Here is a 22,390-nt window from a genome sequence, read left to right on the forward strand (position 1 = left end):
ACAGTCAGAAATTTAAAAATGAGACCAAAATGAACTAAAAGTACCATCTTTCTTATGTTATATCTCCTTTTATGAATAGCTAAGAGTAGCTCTTCTAAATTTGAAAGTTCGTTCAAAATAATTCATTTCTTAAAGACTCCTTCAAATTGATGTGCATATTCTTTCATTTTAAAGATAAAGACATGGGAATAGACTTTTTCTATAAATACCTAGAAAGTAGAATCAGGATTAAGGGGTTGAAATTATAGAAAGGAAAATAAAACATAAAGATCAATGTGAGCAGACATTTCCTAATGATTAGAGATAGCTAAAAATAGAATAGGCTGCCTAAGTACTGAGCTCCCCAGCAAAGGATAGTGTGGCAGATATTTGAAAAACAACAATATGCTAGAGAGATCTAGAAGGAATTTCATAACATATCAGGATAAGACAGGTCTAGATAATTTCTCAGATCTCTTCAGAATCAATACGAATTTATTCACTACTTAGAATATGCTAGGCACTAGGAATACAAAGAAAAAAAAAATAAAGGTCTTAGTCCTCAAAGAGCTTACATTCCATATAATACACATACAAAAAATAAATACAAATAAATGGAGTAGGAGCAGGAGCCTAACACTTCCATCACAAGTCTGCTGGAATTGGCCTGAATCCCAAACCCATGTACAAAACTTATCAGCCTTTTTTGTAGTGGCAAGGAACTGAAAACTGAATGAATGCCCATCAGCTGGGGAATAGCTGGATAAGTTATGGTATATGAATATTATGGAATATTATTGTTTTATAACAAACAATCAGCAAGCTGACTTCAGAAAGGCCTAGAGAGACTTGCATGAACTGATGCTAAGTGAAGTGTGTAGAACCAAAAGAACATTGTGCACAGAAACAACAAGATTATGGGATGATCAATTGTGATGGACTTGGTTCTTTTCAACATTGAAACGATTCAGGCCAATTCCTTGTGATGAAAAGAGCCATCTGTATCCAGAGAGAGGACGATGAGGACTGAATCTAGATCACAACATAGTATATTCATCTTTTTATTGTTGTTGTTGTTTCTTGTTTTTTCTTTCTCATTTTTTTCCCCTTTTGATCTGATTTTTCTTGTGCAGATGATAAATGTAGAAATATATATAGAACTGCACATATTTAACCTATAATGGATTACTTGCTACTTGAGGGAAAAGGGAGAAGTAGAAAAATTTAAAACACAAGTTTTGCTAGAGTAAATGTTTAAAACTATCTTTGCATGTATTTTGAAAAATAAAAAGATATTATTTTTAAAAAGAAAAAAAATAAAAATCACTTTGGCAGCTAAGTGGAAAATGGCCAGGAAGAAAATAAGAGTCATGGTAAGGAAATCAATTAAGAGACTGCTGCAACTGTCCACCTAAGTAGAAGCTGATGGAATTACCAAGTGAGAAAACAGGAGGAAAAATTAAAAGAAGGCTCAAGACAGAGCCAAAAAAGTCGATTATTAATACCTAAGGTCACATAGATTATAAGTGATAGCTGACATTTATATCATCTTTTAAATGTTTCACATACTTTACCTCACTTAACCTCAACATCCTATAAGGTGGACGCTAAATAAGGGAACTAAGACTCCAAGAGATTAACAAAAGTTCTCTAGTTAATAAGGAAGGCTTACAACTCAAATTTAAGTCTTTAAATATAAATCCAGGGCCATTTCAACCACACTTCAATGACACAAATTCAAAATCAGATGTCAGCAATAACTACTTTTTTCTGATATAAAATACCACCTTGCAATTATATAGAGTGAAGTATAATTATGTGAATGTACCTGATTAATTTCTTCTTGTGTTGACTTCAAAGATTTAATTATTGTTTCAAGCTGAACTTTCCCTGCTTGGATACTCTGCTCTAGTTGGGTTTCTTCTTGTTGCAATCGGTTCAATTCAGTTTTGGCCCTATTCAGGTCATCCTCCTGTGACTTTAAATCTGATTCCTGAGACTGAATCTGAGTTTTCAATGATGAAATCTGAAAAAAAATTATAATATACTTCTAAGAGCTGAATGAAATCATTTTAAAGCAAAATTTTTATATTATTTAAACAAGAACTGAAACCTAGAAGGAAAATTTGCAGATTTTAAACAATAAAATAAACTTATATTTCTAAGTCTTTGACTTTAAAATGAATTTTAATATAAAATGTATTCATCATAGTTTATTATTGTCCTCTTCTATCCTCTGTTCATTTATCTCTGTATCTGTGTATTTTTTTTCTCTTTACCTAGTTGTGTTCCTTGTGCACGCTATTCTTTTTTTGTTTTCTTTTTTGGTTAATTTTTTTTAAGGCTAAATCTTCTTATTTTATTAAGACTGAAAACAGAGTGCTGCTCACAGGTTCTATCCCACTTCTGATCAGCATAGATCTTTGACTTATTTTTGTTGCTGACCTGATCTGAGTCCCTTAGGAAATATGTTAGCCCCCAACTCTTGAGGTGTCACAATATTGATGCTGAACTTAGTGTGGACAGTTAATCAATTTAACTCTATTGCAGCTAAGAACTCCTGAGCTCAAAAGATCCACCAGTCTTAGATTCATCTAACAGGGATTACAGGCATGTATCACCACACCTAGGGTTTTGCTTCCTTCAAGATATTAGGCTTTCCAAATTACTTTATATTTCTTAAAGGTATCATTTGTAATTGTAACATGACTATCCATGAAATAATAATAAATTCACTATTTACATTTATATGATAGTTGTAAGGCTTAGAAAGTTCACCACATTCATTTATTTATATGTATATCTACATATAGACAGACATCTCATTTTATCTTCATTCTACCCTTGGTCAGATAGATAATACTGATGGTACTATTCCTATATTACAAATCAGGAAGCAAAAGTTCAATGAAGTTAAGTGAATTGTCCCCAGTCACATAACTGGTAAAAAGCACAAAGAATCTAAACAATACAAATAGAGATCCTTACACTTTTTTTCTGTTATCATGGAACTCTTTTCAGGATAATGTTTTTAAATGCATGAAACAAAATACATAGGATTATAAAAGGAAATCAATTATATTGAAAGTTATCAAAATACATTTTAAGTCTAGGGATTCCCATGTTAAGATTCACTGATTTAAATGATATATTCCCAATATTAGGATGGAATTATAGATAGTGGTTCAAAAAGTATGGTTATTTTTTGTGATATATTCTTCAATTCTTACTTAAATTTTCTCTTTCTAGTATCCAGCACAGAGTTCTGCATGTAGGAGTTTAATAAATGCCTATCAAACTGAATTGAATGCCAGAGTTAAAGCTTGAATACCAGGTTAGACTATACTTTAGAACAGACAACAAAAGATTACCATTTAAAGAAAGTTTTGAGAGGGGGAAAAATGTTGGTAGATAATTTTTTTTTTAATTTGCTAATTCTGTATGATCCTCAAATCTGGTTCAGGTAAAACCTGAATTGAGATTTTGTTTTTTTAGGAAGAAAATTACAATAAAAGCAATAAAGATGTGCAGTGATGATAAATGGGAATAAAATATCTTTATATGAATGAAAATAAGTAACAAAAATTTAATGTTTTTATAAAGTTTTTGTATATTGCAATAAAAGATACTATCAAAAACATGTATCAGAAAAAAAGATATAGGCTGATCATGTTACAAGAATGAGAAACAAAAAATTAAATCCGCAAGTTCTGAACTGGTATTCTAAGATTAAAACAAAGTTCTCCAGTATTCTGGGAAAATTTTCTATGAAGGATTTTTGGGAAAATATGGAAAAAGATAAGATAATGCTGACTGGCCTGTGATCTGTACTGTGTAGGTAATACTTACACTAACAGAATGAAAGAAGGACCTGAAGACTCAAATATTTTGACATCAATAATTTTTGAAGTTTAACTTTTTCCTTCTCCTTGTTTTAAGGATACAGTATGTAACTGAGAATAGAATGGTTTAACTAGTCCAATACAAAATTAAGCTTATAACAGGGAGACATAAAATTTCAAAAACAAGCCAACACTCACCATCTGTGTTTCTTCCTGGCATTTTTGCCTTACATCATTTAGCATATCTTTAAGTTTAGCTTTTTGCTGGTCCATTTCATCAAGGCGATCTTGAGCATCTTGTTTCTGAGCTTCTAATTCTTGTAAATTACTCGTTTCTCTGTCTAAGTCATTCTGCAATTCCTAAGGAAAATATCATAATCTGTTACAGAGTGAACAAGTTTGAAATGGCTTCTTTATTCATCTACACAGAAATATCTTGCTAATGTTTCCATGACCGGGGCACAATTTCCAACATGAAAACTTGTGGAGTAAAGTCTGATATTCAAAGCAAAAGCAGAAATCCTATAGCAAAGGATCTAACAGAAGTAGAATTGAATGGGGCTAGCCTCCAAAAATTAACTTAATAGCCTAAAGGAAAATAATAGATGCAGTAGTATATTTATAAAATTTATAAATTCCTTAAATTGTCAACTGAAAGATTTACATATATTTAACCCACAAAGTCCATTATCCAGACGTTTTTACTTTTTGTTATTTTTCTTTATCCCTCAGCCACAGAGAAAATAAAAAATCTAGAATATAATTTCTCCTCCACTGACCTACTTCCAAAGCTCTAAATATTTCAAAACAAAGAGCAGTTGAAAGGCTGTTCAATAGTTTATCAGCTAGTATTTGAAGAAAGTTTCTTCCTAAAATCTTTTTCACATTCTCATTCCATTAGCTAGCAATATGTAAAACAATTTACAAAAATTAAAGCTATACAAATGTTAAGTATTATTATGTTGATGACATCATCTTTCATTCTCCTCTCATTTGAACATTCAACAACCACCTATTAAGCACTTACTATATGCTAAACACTGGGGATACAAAAAAAAACCCAAAACCCAACAACAAAAAACATATGCTCACATCATAACAGAGGTGAGAACATATAAACAATCAGGTACATACAAAATGAAAGCAAGTAGACAGAAGTTCATCTCAGAGGACAGCACTAGCATTAAGAGGATTTAGGAGGCAGAGCCAAAATGGTAGAATAGCAGGAGATAGTACAATGAGTTTCTCCACAAAAGCTCCTCTAAAGAGAGCTTTAAAATGCACAGTACCAAATCCTGATGGAGAACTTCAGAAAAACTCACAGTAAGTCTGGTTCAGTCAAGATTGGCATAAGGAGACAGGAGAGATCTGCTGACACACTGACTCTCTTGTGTTCCCTAGAACAGGGAATAAACTATGTTTATTTAGACTAGGGTGAAGTCTATACAGGTAAAAGAAGGTGGTTTAGCCCAGATTGTGGAGGATCTAGATGTCTGTCAAGTAATTTATTAAAGCCAGACCCCATCTTAAGTATATAAAAAGAAAAGTAAGACAGTCTCTTACTGTCCTCCCACTCCCCATCCCAGGAGCTAGACATATGAAGAGGATGCAATACAATAAATGAATAAATAAGATCTACACAAAATGATTTTACTGATTATGATGGGAATAATATGCAGCATACTAGGGAGAAGTCATGAATAAAAATTTGGGAACTCAGAACAGGTTTCTCTCAGAAGGCAGCATATGAACCAAGCTTGAAGGAGGTGAAGAGATTAGTAAGAGTGACATGGTCAGTTAGGAAAATGGGGTTTTTAGACTGTTTACTAACCTGAAAATTCATTCAACATACCTTAAGTAGAGAATGAAAAGTATGATTATCTCAGTAGATATAAAAAAAGCCTTTGACAAAGTACAAAACTTTTTTGTACTTAAAAACTTGAAAAATCCTAAAACTAAAAGCACAATTTCTTAAGCTGATTAAAAAAAATTACCCATCTAAAAACCAAACTCACATTATATATGATGGAAAAATATAAAAAGCTTTTCCTATAAATAGAGAAATAATCAACAAGGCTGACCCCTTTCCCTCCCATCATTTGACATGGTTCTAGAAATGCTACCAATAAAATTCAAGCATGAAGACAACTAAAGAGGACACAAAATTACCCCTTTTGGCTGATGACAGGATAGTTTATGTAGAAAATTCAAGGGAATCAGTAAAATGATTATAATTTAGAAAGTAGCAGAATTAATCCCACAAAAATCTACAACATTTATATATAATAATAAAATAATCCAGGGAATAATAAGAAAAGTACCATTTAAAATAACTACATCAAGAAAATGACAGGCATTCTGAAATCAAAGCTGAATTGGAAGAATGTATTAAAACAATCAAAATCAACACTATCAAGCTTAAAGCGTATCTTCAAAACTTATAAAAATTTATCATAACACATTTGAAAAATACTTTTACAGAGTCCTGTTATCAAAATGTTGTACCTGTTATGTTATGTTAAAGCCTATTGTTGTTGTTATTTGTCCTTTCTCAAAAAGGACCAAGACATGAGGGATGTGATACCATAACATGCAAATGAATTGGATTTCAGTGAGGCAAGACTGTGCAGATCACCAGCTTCACTTTCCAACTTGGGTCCAGTGGCCAGACATAGGTGAAGATGACTGGAGATGGCCCTGGACCTTTTTAAGCTAAGGTCTTCAACGGCTCTCAGTTTAGCTGAGGCTGCACCCATTCAGTGATTAGGGATAGGTAGCAGTAGAAGCAAAGAATCTCCTCTTTCATCTAGTGTACCCCCCTCAAAAAAAAAAAAAAAAATGAATGAATGGATTTGGGAGGGGAAGACACTCAAGGTTTCTGGGCAAAGCAGAAATGACAGCTATTTACATTCAATCTGAGTCAATCAGGACCCAAACAATATACCTAGGAGCTATAGAAGTATGAACCCTTCCTAACAAAAAAGGAAGAGGATTGATTAATAAATGATAAACAGGTCAAAAAACCTTGGAAATACTTATGGAAAATGGATCCATGATTTAGTCATAAAGAGTGAGCACATTAGGAAAGCAAAAAATAGTTTACTATAATATCAGATCTTTGGAAATGGGAGAAATTTATGGCCAAAGAACTAAACATTATGAAATGCAAAATGGATAACTTTGATTACATTAAATTAAAAAGGCTTTGCAGAAAGAAAACCAATGAAGCCAAGATTAGAAGGGAAGCAGAAAGCTGGGAAAAATTTTTACAGCCAGTGTTTCTGATAAAGGCCTCATTTCTAAATTATATAGAGAACTGACTCAAATTTATAAGGATACAAGCTATTCCCCAATTGATAAATGGTCAAAGAATATGAACAGATAATTTTCAGTTGAAGAAATTAAAGTCATCTTTAGTGGCATTAAAGAAAGTTCTAAATTACTATTGATTAGAGAAATGTAAATTAAAACAAGGTTGAGTTATTCATGATTAGGCCAAGCTAATATAATAAAAATAATAACTCTGCCTAAATTGGTCTACTTGTTCAGTGCCATACCAATAAAACTGCCAAAATATTATTTTATAGAATTAGAAAAAATAATAACAAAATTTACCTTGAAGAACAAAAGATCAAGAATATCAAGGGAATTAATGAAAAAAATTAATAAAATACAAAGGATGGTAGCTTAGCAGTACCAGACCTAAAACTATATTATAAAGTAAGAGTCATCAAAACAATTTGGTACTGACTAAGAAACAGAGTGGTGGATCAATGGAATAGATTAACTACATATGACATAATAATCAAGGCCTATAGCAATCCAGTATTTGATAAACCCCCAAACTCCAGCTTCTGGAATAAGAACTCACTATTTGATAAAAATTTCTGGGAAAACTGGAAAATAATGTCAGAAAATCAGCATAAACCTACATCTCACACCCCAAACCAAAATAACATAAAAACATCCATCAAAATGGATGCATGATTTGGGCATAAAGGAGATACCATAAACAAATTAGGAGAACAACGGATAATTGACCTATCAGATCTTTGGAAAAGGGAAGAATTTATGACCAAAGAAGAACTAGAGAACATTATAAAAGGCACAATAGACAACTGTGATTACATTAAATTAAAAATTTTTTGCATAAACAAAATCAATAAAAACAAGATTAAAAGGGAAATACAAAGTTGGGGAAAAATCTGATAAAGGTCTCATTTCTAAAATATATTAAAAATTGTGTCCTATTTGTAAGAGTATAAGTCATTCCCCAATTGATAAATAGTCAAAATGAACAGACAATTCTCAGATGATGAAATTAAAGCCATCTATAATTACATGAAAAAATACTGTATAACACTTTTGATTAGAGAAATGCAAATTAAAACAATTCTGAGGTACCACTTCAACCCTCTCAGATTAACTAAAATGACAGGAAAAGATAATGATAAATGTTGGAGGGAAAACAGGAAAACTGAGAGACTAATGCATTGTTGGTGGAGTTATGAAATGATCCAACCATTGTGGAGTGCAATCTGGCACTGTGGCCAAAAGTCTATAAAATTGTGCATATCCTTTGATCCAGCAGCATCACTAACTGGGTCTATATTCCAAGGAAATTATAAAGGAAGGAAAAGTATTTGGAATTAAAAATCTTATAAAAAAATGAATGATGAAAAATATCTTTACTAAAAATGTTAGTAACAGCTTTTTGTGGTGGCAAAGAATTGAAAAATGAGTAAATGTCCATAATTGGGGAATGTCTAAATAAGTTATGGTATACGAAATTAATGGAATACTATTGTTCTATAAGAAATGATGAACAAGCTAATTTTAGAAAGGCCTGATAAGATTTATACAAACTGATGTTGAATGAAACAAGCAGGACCATGAAAACATTGTACACAACAGTAAAATTGTGTAATCATCAACTTTGACAGAACTGGGTCTTCAGCAGTTCAGTGATCCAAGGCAATCCCAATAAACTTTGGATGGAAAATGCCATCCACATCCAGAGAGAGAACTATGGAGACGGAATGTTTAAAACAAGACATGCTATGTTCATTTTTTTCTTTCTTCTTTTCTGTCCTCATGGTTTTTTTCTTTTGTTCTGATTTTTTTCTCTCCCAATATAATTCATTTGGAAATGTATAAAAAAATTACTCTGCATGTATAGCACCCCCCCAAAAAAAAATTTGCTGTTTTACATGTAACTGGGGAAAATAAAAACTTTTTTAAAAAATTAAAAATAAACATAAGGAACATTAAAAAATAAAAAAGAAATACTTGTGGAACCAAATAATATTAGACACTGAGAACTTGTTTAGGGAGGAATATGAAAAATGAAAAAATGAGAAAAATGATTAGAAAGAAACTTCACAATAGGAAATACTGGAAGACTAAATAAACATTAGATAATTATTATAGGGACTTTAAAAAAAATACCTAACTTAAGAAATAACATAATGAATGTTTTAAAAATATAAATCTGGAAGCCATGATTAAATTAAGGTTTGAAGAAGGAAAGCAATTCAAAGATTTGAAGGACTGTTATATAAAAGAGGAATTCAACTTCTTAGAAAGAAAAGAACTTCAAGATTAAGGTCTTACACTGGGAATAAACCAAAATGGATCTGTGACTTGATGATGGAACATTAACTATACAAGAGAGTTCAATGGAAAAGGCTAACAAACAGCATTATTCTCCCCAACATTCCTGCTGATTCTCAAAGCTGCTCCTTGACTATACAGTGATACTTTTCTCCATTTCTATCCCTTTGGGAAGAAACCCAGAGTTCCCACTCTGAATCAACAAATCCCTTATTTCCCAATAGTCAAAGACCTCAAGCAGCCCATCCACATCCCTGCAAGGCATGACAAAGTGAATAGAGTAGTAGCCCAAGACAGCACAAGCTGCATCTTTTACATATTATGGCTTTCTGCTCTAAGCCAGTGATGTCAAGAAGAAATAGATCTGTAAACTGTGCATACCTTTAGATGCAACAATACCACTACTAAGTCTGTATCCCTAAGAGATCTTAAAAAAGGGTAAGGGATCCACATGTGCAAAAATATTTATATCAGCACTTTTTGTGGTGGCAAAGAACTAGAAATTTAGAGAATATCCATAAACTAGGGAATGGCTGAACTAGCTGTGGTAAATAATTATAACAGAATACTTTTGTGGAATAAAAAATGATGAATAGGCAGATTTCAAAAAACCTGGAAAGACTTTCAAAATAAGCAGAACCAGAAAAACATTGTATATAGTAATAGCAACATTGTGTGATAATCAGCTAATTATTATTGGCTTTACTCTTCTTCAGCAACACAATGATCCAAGATAATACCAAAAGATGCATGACAGAAAATGCTACCCACATCCAGAGGAAAAAACTATAGTCTGAATGTAGGTTGAAGCATACTATTTTCACTTTTGTTTTTGTTTTTCATGGTTTTCCCTTTTGTTCTGTTTCTTCTTTCACAACATGATTAAAGTAGAAATATGTTTACTGAGTAATGCTGGTAGGAGAAGAAACTGGAAGTGACAATGAGGGATAAGCATTCCAACCCAGTATATCACACTAACTCTCAATCAATCAATAAATAAGTATTTATTCAGTACCTACTACGTGCTAGGCCCTGCACCAGATGATGAGTACACAAAGTGAAACAGTCCCTGCCCTAAAGGACCTTTCATCCTAATGGTAGAAGACATGTGGAAGACACATACATAGTTTAAGTGGAAAACAGTCACTCAGTTAATAATTATTTATTAAGTGCCTAGTAGGTAGTAGGCACTGTGCTAAGTGCTAGAGACAAAAAGAGGGAACAAAAGATAGAACCTGTCTTCAAGGAGCTCAGAGACCACAATCTTGTGGGAGAAGGCACTACCAGCTGGGTCCCTCCCCCAGGAATAGGCAGCAAAAAATGCAGAGGTAAATGGAAACAGAGATCTCAGGGGGAAGAATGGGATAAGTGAGGGATATGAAAGGGCCTGATGTTTTCTGTATAGATGAGAACATTCGAGTATGTGGGAAAGGCAGCATCAAAAATATGAAGGATAAAAAAATTAGCCAAGCAGCTGAGACAGGATACACAAAAGAACCGGGAAGACTGGTCTTGACACTTATAACTTAGAAGATCCTTTAGCTTACATCAGTTTCTTTATCTGTCACATGTCAAGTAAGACTAGAGCACCTCTAAAATCCCTTGCCACTCAAAACCCAGAAAAATCCCAGAATGGGCCCTTTGAGAAGTGCCATCTGCTTGGCCCCCACCACACTCACACAGAGGGCCATAGTCCATGAGGGCAAGGAGCAGAAAGGGAGCAGCTGAGGTGACACAAAAGTCCCAAAGAACTGCTGTGGGGCCTAGCGGCAGACAAAATCACCAGGCTACCGGCATGAAGCTCAGTCAGAATGACACTACTAGAAACATGTGTGGGCAGAAGGAGGGCTCTATGAGGGAGTCATACCAGCAGGATAACTCTGGAGGCAAAGCCCCATCTGGGAACAAACATGTCTGTGTGGGTATACACCCCCTAGAGAGTAAAACAGCTGCATTATGGGGTAAGCGGGTCTTGCCACTAATTAACCCAAATTAATCATTTTATTGGATCAATCTCAGTGAAAGACTCTCTCCAGTTCAGCAGTGGCACAGGTGCTCTTACCTGCACTTCACTAGTTTTCTGCCTGATGGCTTCTTCCTTTTCTCGAATGTCTTGTTCCAAGGAATACTTCTCTCTGAGTGAAAAACACACACCCAGACTCAGTAAAGCAACACATACTTATTGAGGTATCCTGAGATTCTTCCTCGTCCTCTTGGTTTACCCATATATCCTGTCCATCCTACAAAATTCAACCTAGATTCTACCTCTTCCATGAAATTTCCCCACAATCATGGCCCACACCAAAAGTACTAGCCACTACACCTTTCACTCGTTCCTTGATACTTATTGTCTGTACTGAAAAATTCCTTTGTAAAATACCACTGGTCAGAACCAGGTCAGAAAGGTCTTGAGTGGGACAATACAGATGGTCAGGAAGACCCAAGTTCAAATCCAACCTCAGACACTTACTAGATGGGTAACCCTGGCCAAGTCACTTAAATTTCTCCTTGCTCTAGTTTCCCCAAATGGAGATCACAGCTGCACCCATCTCACAGGTATTTCTGTGAAAATCAAATGACTTAAGTATATAAAGCACTTAAAGTGCAATAAAAGTTTTAATTATTATTATCACCATCATCATAACTATTAATAATAATAATATATTGATGAGCACCAGAGAGATGCAGTTGAGGGAAAGGCAGTGAGGCCAAAAGAAGTATAAAAACTAACAAAGAAAATAAAGTGTAACAATTATTTGGAGAGCTGTAAGTGGAATAGTGAAGAATACCAGAGATTAAATTTAGAGAGGAAAAATTCAAAATAGGAAAGATGAAGGAAAAAAGACAAGAGGAAAGAGACTCAAAAAAGATGAAAGCAGAAAGATCTAAAAAGAAAGAAGGGAGAAAATTTTAAGCTCAAAGAGAGGAAAATTAAACAATGAAAAGGACTCAAAGAGATGAAGATAGTAAGACAGGATAAGTAAGAAAAGATTAGAGAAGGTAAAAAAAACAGTGTTATTATTAGGTTAACAGATGTTCAAAAGGTGATGAGAAAGACAATGTAGGAATGAAAACATCCACAAGCCAGGGAACAAGAAAAAGACTAAGGATATCACATCCAGGAAAAGTGGACAGAAGCAAGAATTTTGCTGCAAACTGCAATGAGTAAATGGTGTCTGTATTTTTGGCACAGCAAAGTGGATGTTATCTACGTTCAAAGGGCAGCCTGGTCTCCCCCTAAACAAAAAGGCAAAGGAAATGGAAGAATGCTTCTCCCTCTCTAAGGTATCATGAAAGATGAAAACCTCCTTTAAAAAAAAAAAAGAATAATAGAAAGGGAAAGAAGAAGGGAGGAAGGGAAGGAAGGAAGGCAGGAAAGAGGGAGGGAGAAAGGGAAGGAGGAAAAACAAACAAACAAACAAAAAAGGCTTACATTTGAAAATTTGAAAAAAAAAATTAAAAAGATTGGGTGAGAAAAGTTAACACATACAAGAAAAAAAAGAACAAAGACCTTTGAGTAGTTGGAGCTAAGAAAAAAGTTAAGATTTTTCCTGAAAAGGAAGAAGCCAGATATGTATAGAAGATTCAGCCGCTTATCATTCAAGAAATGATGACTTGGCTCCATAGAAGGTTGACAGATGATGGAGTCCCTTTAAAGATTATTGGGAAAAAGAGGAAGATCAAAAGAGAAAAAGGATTTCTTCTTAGGTCAGTGAGATAACTGACTAGAGAGATCACAGAAAGAGATGCCCAATTCTTTGCATTTACTTCCAAAGAGAATGATTAGACTAGAAAGTACAGGGAGGGAAGGGAACTGGGAGGAGAGGGGAGGGGGAAGTTAATACTAAAGACATTAGAGGAAAATAGTAAGAGAGAAGCTAGCTACCATTGATGAGTTCAAGTCACTTGGACCAAAAGAAATCATATACCCGAATACTGCAAGAACTAAAATAAAATTTACTGAGCTCTTCTCAACATGTGAAAGATCATGAAGAATAGAAGGGTACCATAAGATTGGATAAAGGTAAATATTCCCAATTTCCAAAAAAAGGAAGAAAAAAATTTAGTCTGCCAACTAGAGAAATAATCGATTAAGTCTAACTTCAATTTTTGGCAAAATTCTAGTATATATTATTAAATGATTATTGAACATTTGGAAAAGAAACAAATCATGAAGAAACAGAATGCCTTCATCAAGAGTAAGTCATATCCCAGACTAATTTATTTTCCTTTTTTTGACAGGTTGACTGAACTGGTAAATCAAGAGAGTACTAAAAAATTGTTCCTATAAATTTAGCAAAACACTTAATAAAAAGTATGTAAAGAACTTTGCCAACTTAAAACACTATATAAATGCCACTATTATTGTTGTTGTTATCACCTGATACTCTTTTAGAAAAAAGCTTAAAAAACAATCATCATACAATGAGGAAGATTGGAAATTGTCTGAATGTGAGAGATACAAAAGAATTATTGGCACGATGAAGTGAAAAGAATGTGAGAGATGGAACCAGGCTCTGGTTTTCCTTAGCACTGACACATACCACCTGTGTGATTTTGGAAAAGTCATTTCAATTATCTGAGTCTTGGAGTCATTATTTGTAAAATAACAAGACAATATGACATTCCAAGATGTCCCTTCCACCTCCACATCCATTGTCTCTCCACTGGTGCACCTTAGGAACCTGAACCTGGTCCTAGACTGTTAAGCAATTTTATCACTTCAGATTCAGATAAAGGGCAATGATCACAGGTGCATCAAATAAAGGAAACAACCCAAACTGGGAGAGAGAGCTAACCCACTTGATGACAGAGTCAGAATCCAAAAAAATATTGACTGGCTAAAACAATTGGCCAAATAAGATAAAATTTAACAGGAATAAAGGTAAAATCTTATACTTGAGTTTAAAAAATCAATTTCAAAAGTGTAAGATTGAGGAGACATGGATAGACAACAGGTTGTCTAAGAAAATTTTTACAAAACTATGTGTAAAAATGCAAAGTGGGTGTCCATACTATGTCCCAATAAGTCACTCAACAATTATTTATAAAGGATCCACTACATCCCCATTCTAATCTATATTTAAAGATGTAGAAGATGGAAACAGTGTGAATGGAAGCCAAAAGTATTTAAAGTGACGGTCCTACTAAGCTCTGCCCTAGTTAGGTAACTTGTAGACTATTGTAGTAATTCTAAGAGTAACATTTTAGGAAGGACATTGATAAGCTGGAGGTTATACTTCACGTTAATGGCATTTAATAGAAATGGAACATTTGGAAAAAAGAACATTTAAAAGTTCTATTTGAAGAGTCATTATGTGAAAATAAAATCACTTGTTCTGTTTAACCCTAGAAGGTAAAGAGAAGAAGGGCCAATGGTGAGAAGGTGCAAAGCCCAATTGCTTTCACCCCAACCTTCTACCCCGCAAAAAAGAGTGCACCATTTTTCAAATAAGAATTAGAAGGTTAATTTTAAGATCCCCTACACTTTTAAAATAACATGATTTCTGTGAGAGGTTTCATCCACAGCCATACACCTGGTACAGATTTATAAGCAAATATAGCATGCCTCAGAGAGAATCTGGTGTACCAAAGTGAGGGCTATCAAATGTTCTCAAGTAAAAGATGTCACTGAAAAAATCCATTAAATGAGTCAATAATTAAACAGAACTCATACTTATTTTTTCCCCAGCATCCTTCCCAGCACAGGTTTGCAACACCAGGGTCATCCTCAACTCCTCACTATCCTTCCTTCATCATGTCCAATCAATAACTAAATGTTGTTTCTCTCTACACCATCATTCATATATATCCCTTTCTCTTGACTCATCAGCCAAGCTTAGCTCCTCACCACTTCTTTACCAGACAATTGTCACGGCCTCATCACTGATCTCCTGGCTTCAACTTTCTCCCTACTCCAATCTGTTCTTCAGAGACCAATTAGAGTGACTTTCTTTAAGTTCTGGTCTAACCACAACACTTCCCTACTCAAAACTGAAGTAGCTCTCTATTACCACTAAGAAAAAATATAAATTCTCTTGTCTGGAATCTAAAGCTCTTCACCTAATCCCAACCTCTTCATTATTCTAGAATCCAGAAATAGAGACCAGTATGCTGGCTATTCTGTACACATAATGCTCTAGAGCTCCCACTTCAATACTTTTGCACTAGCCATTCCCTATGTTTCTAATACATTCTCTCTTCTTTATATCCTGATGCCAAGACTTAGCTCAAGCACCACCTTCAAGAGGAAGCCTTTTCTGACTTTCTCCTATCCCAGTTCCTATTGCTTTTTTAGATGATTAATCATGTGTATTTGTCTATGGTAATAGAATGCAAGTTCCCTGAAATCCAGGGTTTCACTTTTTCCTTTGAATCTCTATTAGCACACAGCAATAGGTCATAGGCCAAAGATGGCACATGGTTATAAATACTTATTTAGTGACTCATTAGGACATAACAGAAACATCAACTTTCCATTTTTACATATAGTTTTTCCTTGATCTTTCCAAGGAATTACTATGTATTTTGTATAACTTTTAGAGACATTTTAGGGAGAAAATGCTAAAAGCAATTTATGAGATACCTTTGCAGCTGAGCAATCTCCTGACTGATATCATCAAGTTCTTTTACTCCTGTGAATTCCCCTGATCCAAGAATACTTGAACTATCCTAGAAAAAAATCCAAACATGCAATAAGGTAATCATTTCTTAATGTCAATGAATATTATGATTAACTGATGCCCAGAGGAGCACCCACACTAACACAAGTTTTAACAGAGTAAAGCAGAAGAAAGGAAATATGTCCAGTGGATTTATCCCCATTCCCATGTGGCTCAGGTGCTTTCTGGTCTCCCTTACACCTGAAGAGAAAACTCACCTGAAGAGGAGTGTTTCTTTCTGAGGGAGGAATCATGTCAGAGGACAAAACCTGAGGAGGATCAATTCCTTTATGAACCTTTTGCTGAATGAAATACATGGCTAATGCAAACTGCTCCTTGCTTAACTTTCCCGTCTGCCTTGTATCCGCCAGGGCCCTGTCACAAATGTGGAAACACCAATTACTTATTAAATAGATCAATCCAACATGACTAATAAATATAAAATAAAAATCCAATCTTCCAGTGTTTTGGAAAAAACCCAGCTCCTCCACAAAGATTACCATGACAGCAAAAAGAATGAAATGAGCCATTTTCTTTTTTTCCCATCCCAATTTCTACTTATCTTGCTACTGAGAAGCTATGACTAAGGTTCTATTAACTGAAAATGTCTAATTATGTCACTACTATGGGAAAGAAATCAAAAATCCATCATCACTTGTGATTGTGAGCCTGATGTTGAAAGACCTCAGGTTATTTAGGAGAGTCTTTGTTTAAGCAGAGAATATTACATACAAGGAGGGGACGTTTATTTCTCTAGCTCCAGTGGCTGGTGCTTAGAGATTATAGGCTACACATAAAGGAAGCAGCATCTCACGTGTTCTGGGTACTGCCCTGTCTATATCACGTGAATATTTAACAAATATTCATTTATTAGACTTTTAAAAAGTAATTTCCATCCCTAACAGCTACTCTAATCATAGAATATCATTCATGAAGCATGAAACTAATAAATTTTATCGATTTATACAACACATCTAAAGGTATCTGTGCATTTAGAAATCCCTCTGAATATCTCCTTTTTAAATGAAAAATAAACAATGCCACCTAGCTTCCTTTAAATCTGATCTGACTATGGAGGGAAGTTTTCTTGCCCCGCACCCCTACTCTCATTCAATCAATTTCTATACCAAACAGAACCACATGAGTAAGTTATTATCAACAAGCTGAGTCACAAATCTTTGTGAAGTGGTAACTCCTACATTGTAGGAGAGAGGACCTGAAACAGTCCTCTTTACTGTATGTAAATTCACTGTTTTATACAATCATGAAGGGAATGAAAGCATCCCACAAACCACTTAGCAATGCTAATTAGCACTTCTCTACTAGGGAGGCCAGTCACTCCTGGCCTCAGTCTCTCAACACTAAGACTTCTCTGGGTCTCAGTTCCCTCATCTGAAACATTAAGAAACTGAACTATATGTTCTCTTGTTATGCCACAGTTCTCTTTAACTGTCCTGATTCAGTCTCCCTGTACGAGTTTCCCATGTCTCAGTTTCCTTAACTGTTCTGTCTCAATCTCTTTAGTTGTAAATCCCCCTCTGACCCAGTAAGACTGAGGACTATTTGTTCAAAGGTTATAAATTAGCAAGATAAACAAGAGAGTAGACCTCCTGACTCTTTTCTGTCCTCAAGGATTTACAATATCCCTCTAAAATATTCTAAGATATCTCATTGATATCTTTACTTCTTTGTATTCAGACATCCTGTCTCTAGGTTTTCTAGGATTTATGGCCTCCCCATCCTGATAGAGGTTTTCCCTTACTTCTTACCCCTTCCTTTGTTTAGAGAAAAGGTATTTAAGAAGTTGGGGTTCCTCTATTCATTGCTGGAGGCTGGCAGCTGGCAGCTGTATGCTGGACGCTGGATTCTTTGGGATGACAGTCTCCTCCAGCCCTGGGACCAACATGGATTCCTTGGTCCCAGTACATCTTTATCTCTGTCTGACTGGATAATTTGAGATGAGAGTCCTGTCCAGTCAATCTTACTCTCCCATTAATAAAATATTAAAAACTCTCTAATCTCTCTCCTGCCTCAGTTTCTCTGGCATTACACTCTGGGTTCTTGAACAGTAAATAAGGCAACACAGAGCAAAAGGAAGACTGTACTGAAAAGTCAAAAATCCTGTATATAATCTGTAACTGTGTCACTACTAGTCCTGTAACTGTGGAAAAATCACTTAAAACCCCTTATCTGGTTCCTTATCTGAAAAAATCAAAATATTAGTGTCAGCACTAGCTATACCTCATCAGAGTGTTGAGAGGAAAAGATTCTATAAACCATAAAATACTACAAAACTGAAATTATGACTAACCATTTCCAAACTGGAAAAGATAAATTATCCATTCTCTTTTTAAGATTCTCAAATGGAAAAACTTCTACATCTCAGCAACCTATTTGGGTAATTAGGCACTTAAAGTTTTTTTATATGAAACAACAAAACAAAAAAAAAACAAGAGGCCTCTATTGCAGCACTGCAAGATGTACAGAGTAGACTGCTCTGAGCTAGTGGGAGAACCAAGAGGAAGTTCAAATAAGGGCAACAAGTATACAAGACTCTATATAACAAGATAATTAGACAGTGGGATAGCACTGGTTAGCTAGGAGTGAGAGGTGGATGATTACCCATTCCTGTTAGAATTAAATATTTTGAATGAAATCTGTTAGAGATTTTCCCATAGGATGATCAGTATGACTGTATAAAGCAAATGTTAACTAAAATATATTTAATATAGCCTCCAGAGTCATTTTCAGGAATTAATATTCCACTGCCAAAATGTAAGCTCCTTGAAAGCAGACATTAGTTCACTTTTCAAATCTTTCTACCTTCAGCACCTGACATACAGTTTGAGACAAATCAAGTGCTCAATAGATGCCTCCTGATGAACTGCTCGTTTATCCAATGATACTTCTACAGTTCAAAAATCACATTTGGGATTCCACTTGAGGAAATATGTACTGAGTAAACCTTTTTTAAAGAACTCATTTTATTAGGGTGAATAAGGGGCTGAATTAGACAAATGGAACAGATAATTGAACTGGAATATCAATTAAGATAAAAAACAAAAATCAAGAAAAAGGTATGACTATAAAGTAACAGCTCATGCATAACCAGATCTGAAGCAAATTCCAAAGGGAATTACCTTGAGGAAAGCAAATACTTATTTGTCTAAATTCTGCTCTATTTGCTTTAAAAAAAAAAAAAAAAATTATGTCACTACCGTATAATCACAGCCTGAGAATTTTCTCACTTGGATTCGAATTTACCTCAGTATAGAATTACAACCTAAACCCAAATTTTCAGATGTTTGTGGTTGTTGAGTTTGAGTTGAGTGGAGAGTAATTTCAAAAGTAAAGGGGTACTCTCAAATAGTTCATTAGCTTCTATAAACTTTTATGCAGAAAACTAAGAACAGTTTGTCCCCTTACACTAAAATTTCATGTAGCAGCTATAAAAAATATTATTAAATTATTCCTTGATTTTATCTAAGGTAATTGGCTACTGCCTTTTCTTTCCTTTTTTCCCCCACCTAACTCTCTCAGTAATCACATCCAACTCCAAAATAGGTTTCAATCAAAAAAAAAAAATTTCTGAAGAGATTTTCAGTTCTTACCATATGTGTGCCAAAAGACTCTGAGTCAGACCTGAGTGAATAAATATTTCTTTCACTTCCTGGCCACTCACATAACCATCCATGTCCAAATCAGTTTTCAGGAAAATCTCATCAAATCTCACTTTATCCGACATTGGTACCACCCAATTCACTGTTGGCTTAAAAAAAAAAAAAAAAAGTTTAAAATGAGTCATCTTTAAGAGGATCACTGAATCCACACTTTTTATTACCAAAAGATAAGAAATGACACACTGGCTAAAACCAACAATCCATTCATTTTGGAATTTTGTCTCACACAGTAACACCAATGACAAAATTGCTCTCTTCAATGATGATTGATTTCACAAGGTGCCTTTATATTGAATCTATTAAGGATTTATGATAAAACTTCATTAAATATTCTAGTTTGCAAATTTCTTGAAGTAACTGGTTCTAAACAATGACAACCTAAGGTAGATAGGACCTTCCTTTTACAAGTCTTTAAAATATATGGCTCTCTTTTTATTCCAAGGCTTTTGTTTTGGTCTGGTGACCAAATCTGTCTTTATTCTAATTATACTCTCAATGATTAGTTGTAACTTTTTAAGTAGAATGAACTCCCAAGTCAGTTACTTGGAATTTTCAATACCTTAACACTATCACCATTGCCATCCTCTCACCAAATAAAATGCTGAATTTTGTAATTAATAAAACTACTATTTGTGAGGTGTGTGCACTGAGGATCCACAACTTTTTTTTATTGGAGAAGTAAAGCCATGTTGCTAAATGATTATTATAAAAACTAACATTCTATAGTGTTTATACATGCCAGGCACTATGCTAAGCACTTTATCATCATTTGATCCTCACATCCCTGGGAAAGAGGTGCTATTACCATCCTCATTTTACAGATAAGGAAAAACAGAGATTTGGTAAGTGTCTGAGGCCAGATTTTAGTTAAGGTTTTTCTGGCTCCAAGCCACAAGTATGTATCTGAAAATAGGAGATGTGACAGGCCCATTGTACCATGTACTCTAATCCCATTTTGATTACGATGCTCAATTCTAGGCTGTAGAAGAAACTCTAATAAACTGGAGACGAACCAGAAGAAAATAACCAAGATAGTAGGTGAGGGGACAATGACATGGTCATATCTGTACTCAAAGTGTAAGATGTATCAGGGTGGTGGTGGGGTCAGAGGAGAGAAGGAGACAAACCAAAGACGGTATGAAAGTAGAAAGGGCTAGTCTTGATAAATGACTAGATGTGGCAAGTGAAAGGGACACCTAGATTGTAAGTCTGTATGATTAGGAGGATAGCAATACCTCTGGTAATCAGCAGAGAAGTTGGGGAAAAGGAATAAGTATGGAAGGAAAGAAAATGAGTTTTACTTTTGAACATGGTGAGTTTACACAGAATATCCAGTTTGGGATGTCTAAGAGGCATTTAGAGATAGGAGACAAAGTCAGCAGAGGGATTGGGGATTGATAGATCCCTAGAAGTAACCAGTTTTCCAAACAACAGACTGCACACACACTGAAGGGGCCTGTGACAGAGATCTCTTTTGCTTGTGTGACAAGGTAGAGTTATACATACATATGACATATAAACATGCACCTGTATATATTGTGTACATATGTATATTTATGATAATATATATAATCTGAACACAAAACTAAATTTAGCAGGTCTATATATGTATATATGCATATGCATACTCCTAACCGATGTATTGTCTGTATGTATATGTGTATATATGTATGTTTATGTACGTGTGTATATATATATATATGCATTTTTGTGTATAGATCTATGCACACATATACGTAGATAAATTTTGCACAGGAAATAAGCATAGTTGCATGAGTTTCCCTTTCTATTTTTAGGAAGTCTATTCTAACATGTGATGCCTGTTCTTTTGGCAATTAGAGACAGTGTTTAAATACACCAAAATTGTATGTTTTAGTTAACAAAACAAAACACCTTTTCTACCATCCAATTATGACAACCCACACATTAAGATAATTGTACTTGGCAGAATAATAAGTAGGGGAAAAAATACAGAGAGGAAGTACTTTCCCATGGAGACCACCTAGAAATGAAAAAACCTACCTGGGTTTGTTTTACACCATGTTTGGGAGATAAGCTTCCCGTGCTATTCAGACTGTTCACACTACCATGGGAGGGAGTTGAACGGAGGCTATCTTTGGGTGGGGGACTTGCAGGAAGAACAGGGACAGCACCAGGAAAAACAGGTTTTTTTCTTTTGGAAGGTGGTATAAGTGAGGGGGGAAGTACAGATGGAACTGGTTCTTTCTCAAGGGCTCGATATACTAGGTGCATCGCCTGCAAGTAACAAATGATAACAGACCTATAAAAGTCAATCAACAAAGAGAAAGACAAAAGAGAACATAAGGAACAGCAATGACAGCAGTTCCCACATTTATGGTTCTTTGACAGCCTCAATTTAAGGAACCTTCTAAACTAAAATTTAAAGATCATTTTCCTGTAAACAAAAATATTTAAAGGATAACTTCTTTCTATATTTACTAATTCTCCAGTGCTGGAATTTTGACACTAAAGTAAAATGACTACTTTTATACTATATGAAACACTCAATGTCCTGAAAGTATTTCCATAAATGAGTTCCTAATTTCCAAATTACTGAAATTATAAACTTTAAGATTGCTCAGTAAAAACAATT

The 22,390-nt window shown here is 34.5% G+C and overlaps 1 protein-coding gene across 6 annotated transcripts in view; it reads right to left on the reverse strand.

Annotated features, from left to right (window-relative positions):
* EPS15L1 (epidermal growth factor receptor pathway substrate 15 like 1) overlaps window positions 1–22,390 on the reverse strand; it is a 115,395-nt gene that overhangs the window by 63,419 nt on the left and 29,586 nt on the right. For all 6 annotated transcript variants that reach the window (XM_051972077.1, XM_051972076.1, XM_051972075.1 and 3 more), the window contains exons 9-15: window positions 21,799–22,032; window positions 19,708–19,865; window positions 16,315–16,471; window positions 16,021–16,106; window positions 11,497–11,569; window positions 4,020–4,181; window positions 1,808–2,005 (exon numbers count right to left, since the gene is read on the reverse strand). In XM_051972077.1, coding sequence (XP_051828037.1) covers window positions 1,808–2,005; window positions 4,020–4,181; window positions 11,497–11,569; window positions 16,021–16,106; window positions 16,315–16,471; window positions 19,708–19,865; window positions 21,799–22,032 — 1,068 coding nt within the window. The remainder of the gene's footprint in view (window positions 1–1,807; window positions 2,006–4,019; window positions 4,182–11,496; window positions 11,570–16,020; window positions 16,107–16,314; window positions 16,472–19,707; window positions 19,866–21,798; window positions 22,033–22,390) is intronic.

The sequence above is a fragment of the Antechinus flavipes genome, chromosome 1 (assembly GCF_016432865.1).
Source record: "Antechinus flavipes isolate AdamAnt ecotype Samford, QLD, Australia chromosome 1, AdamAnt_v2, whole genome shotgun sequence".
Taxonomy (NCBI): Eukaryota; Metazoa; Chordata; class Mammalia; order Dasyuromorphia; family Dasyuridae; genus Antechinus; species Antechinus flavipes.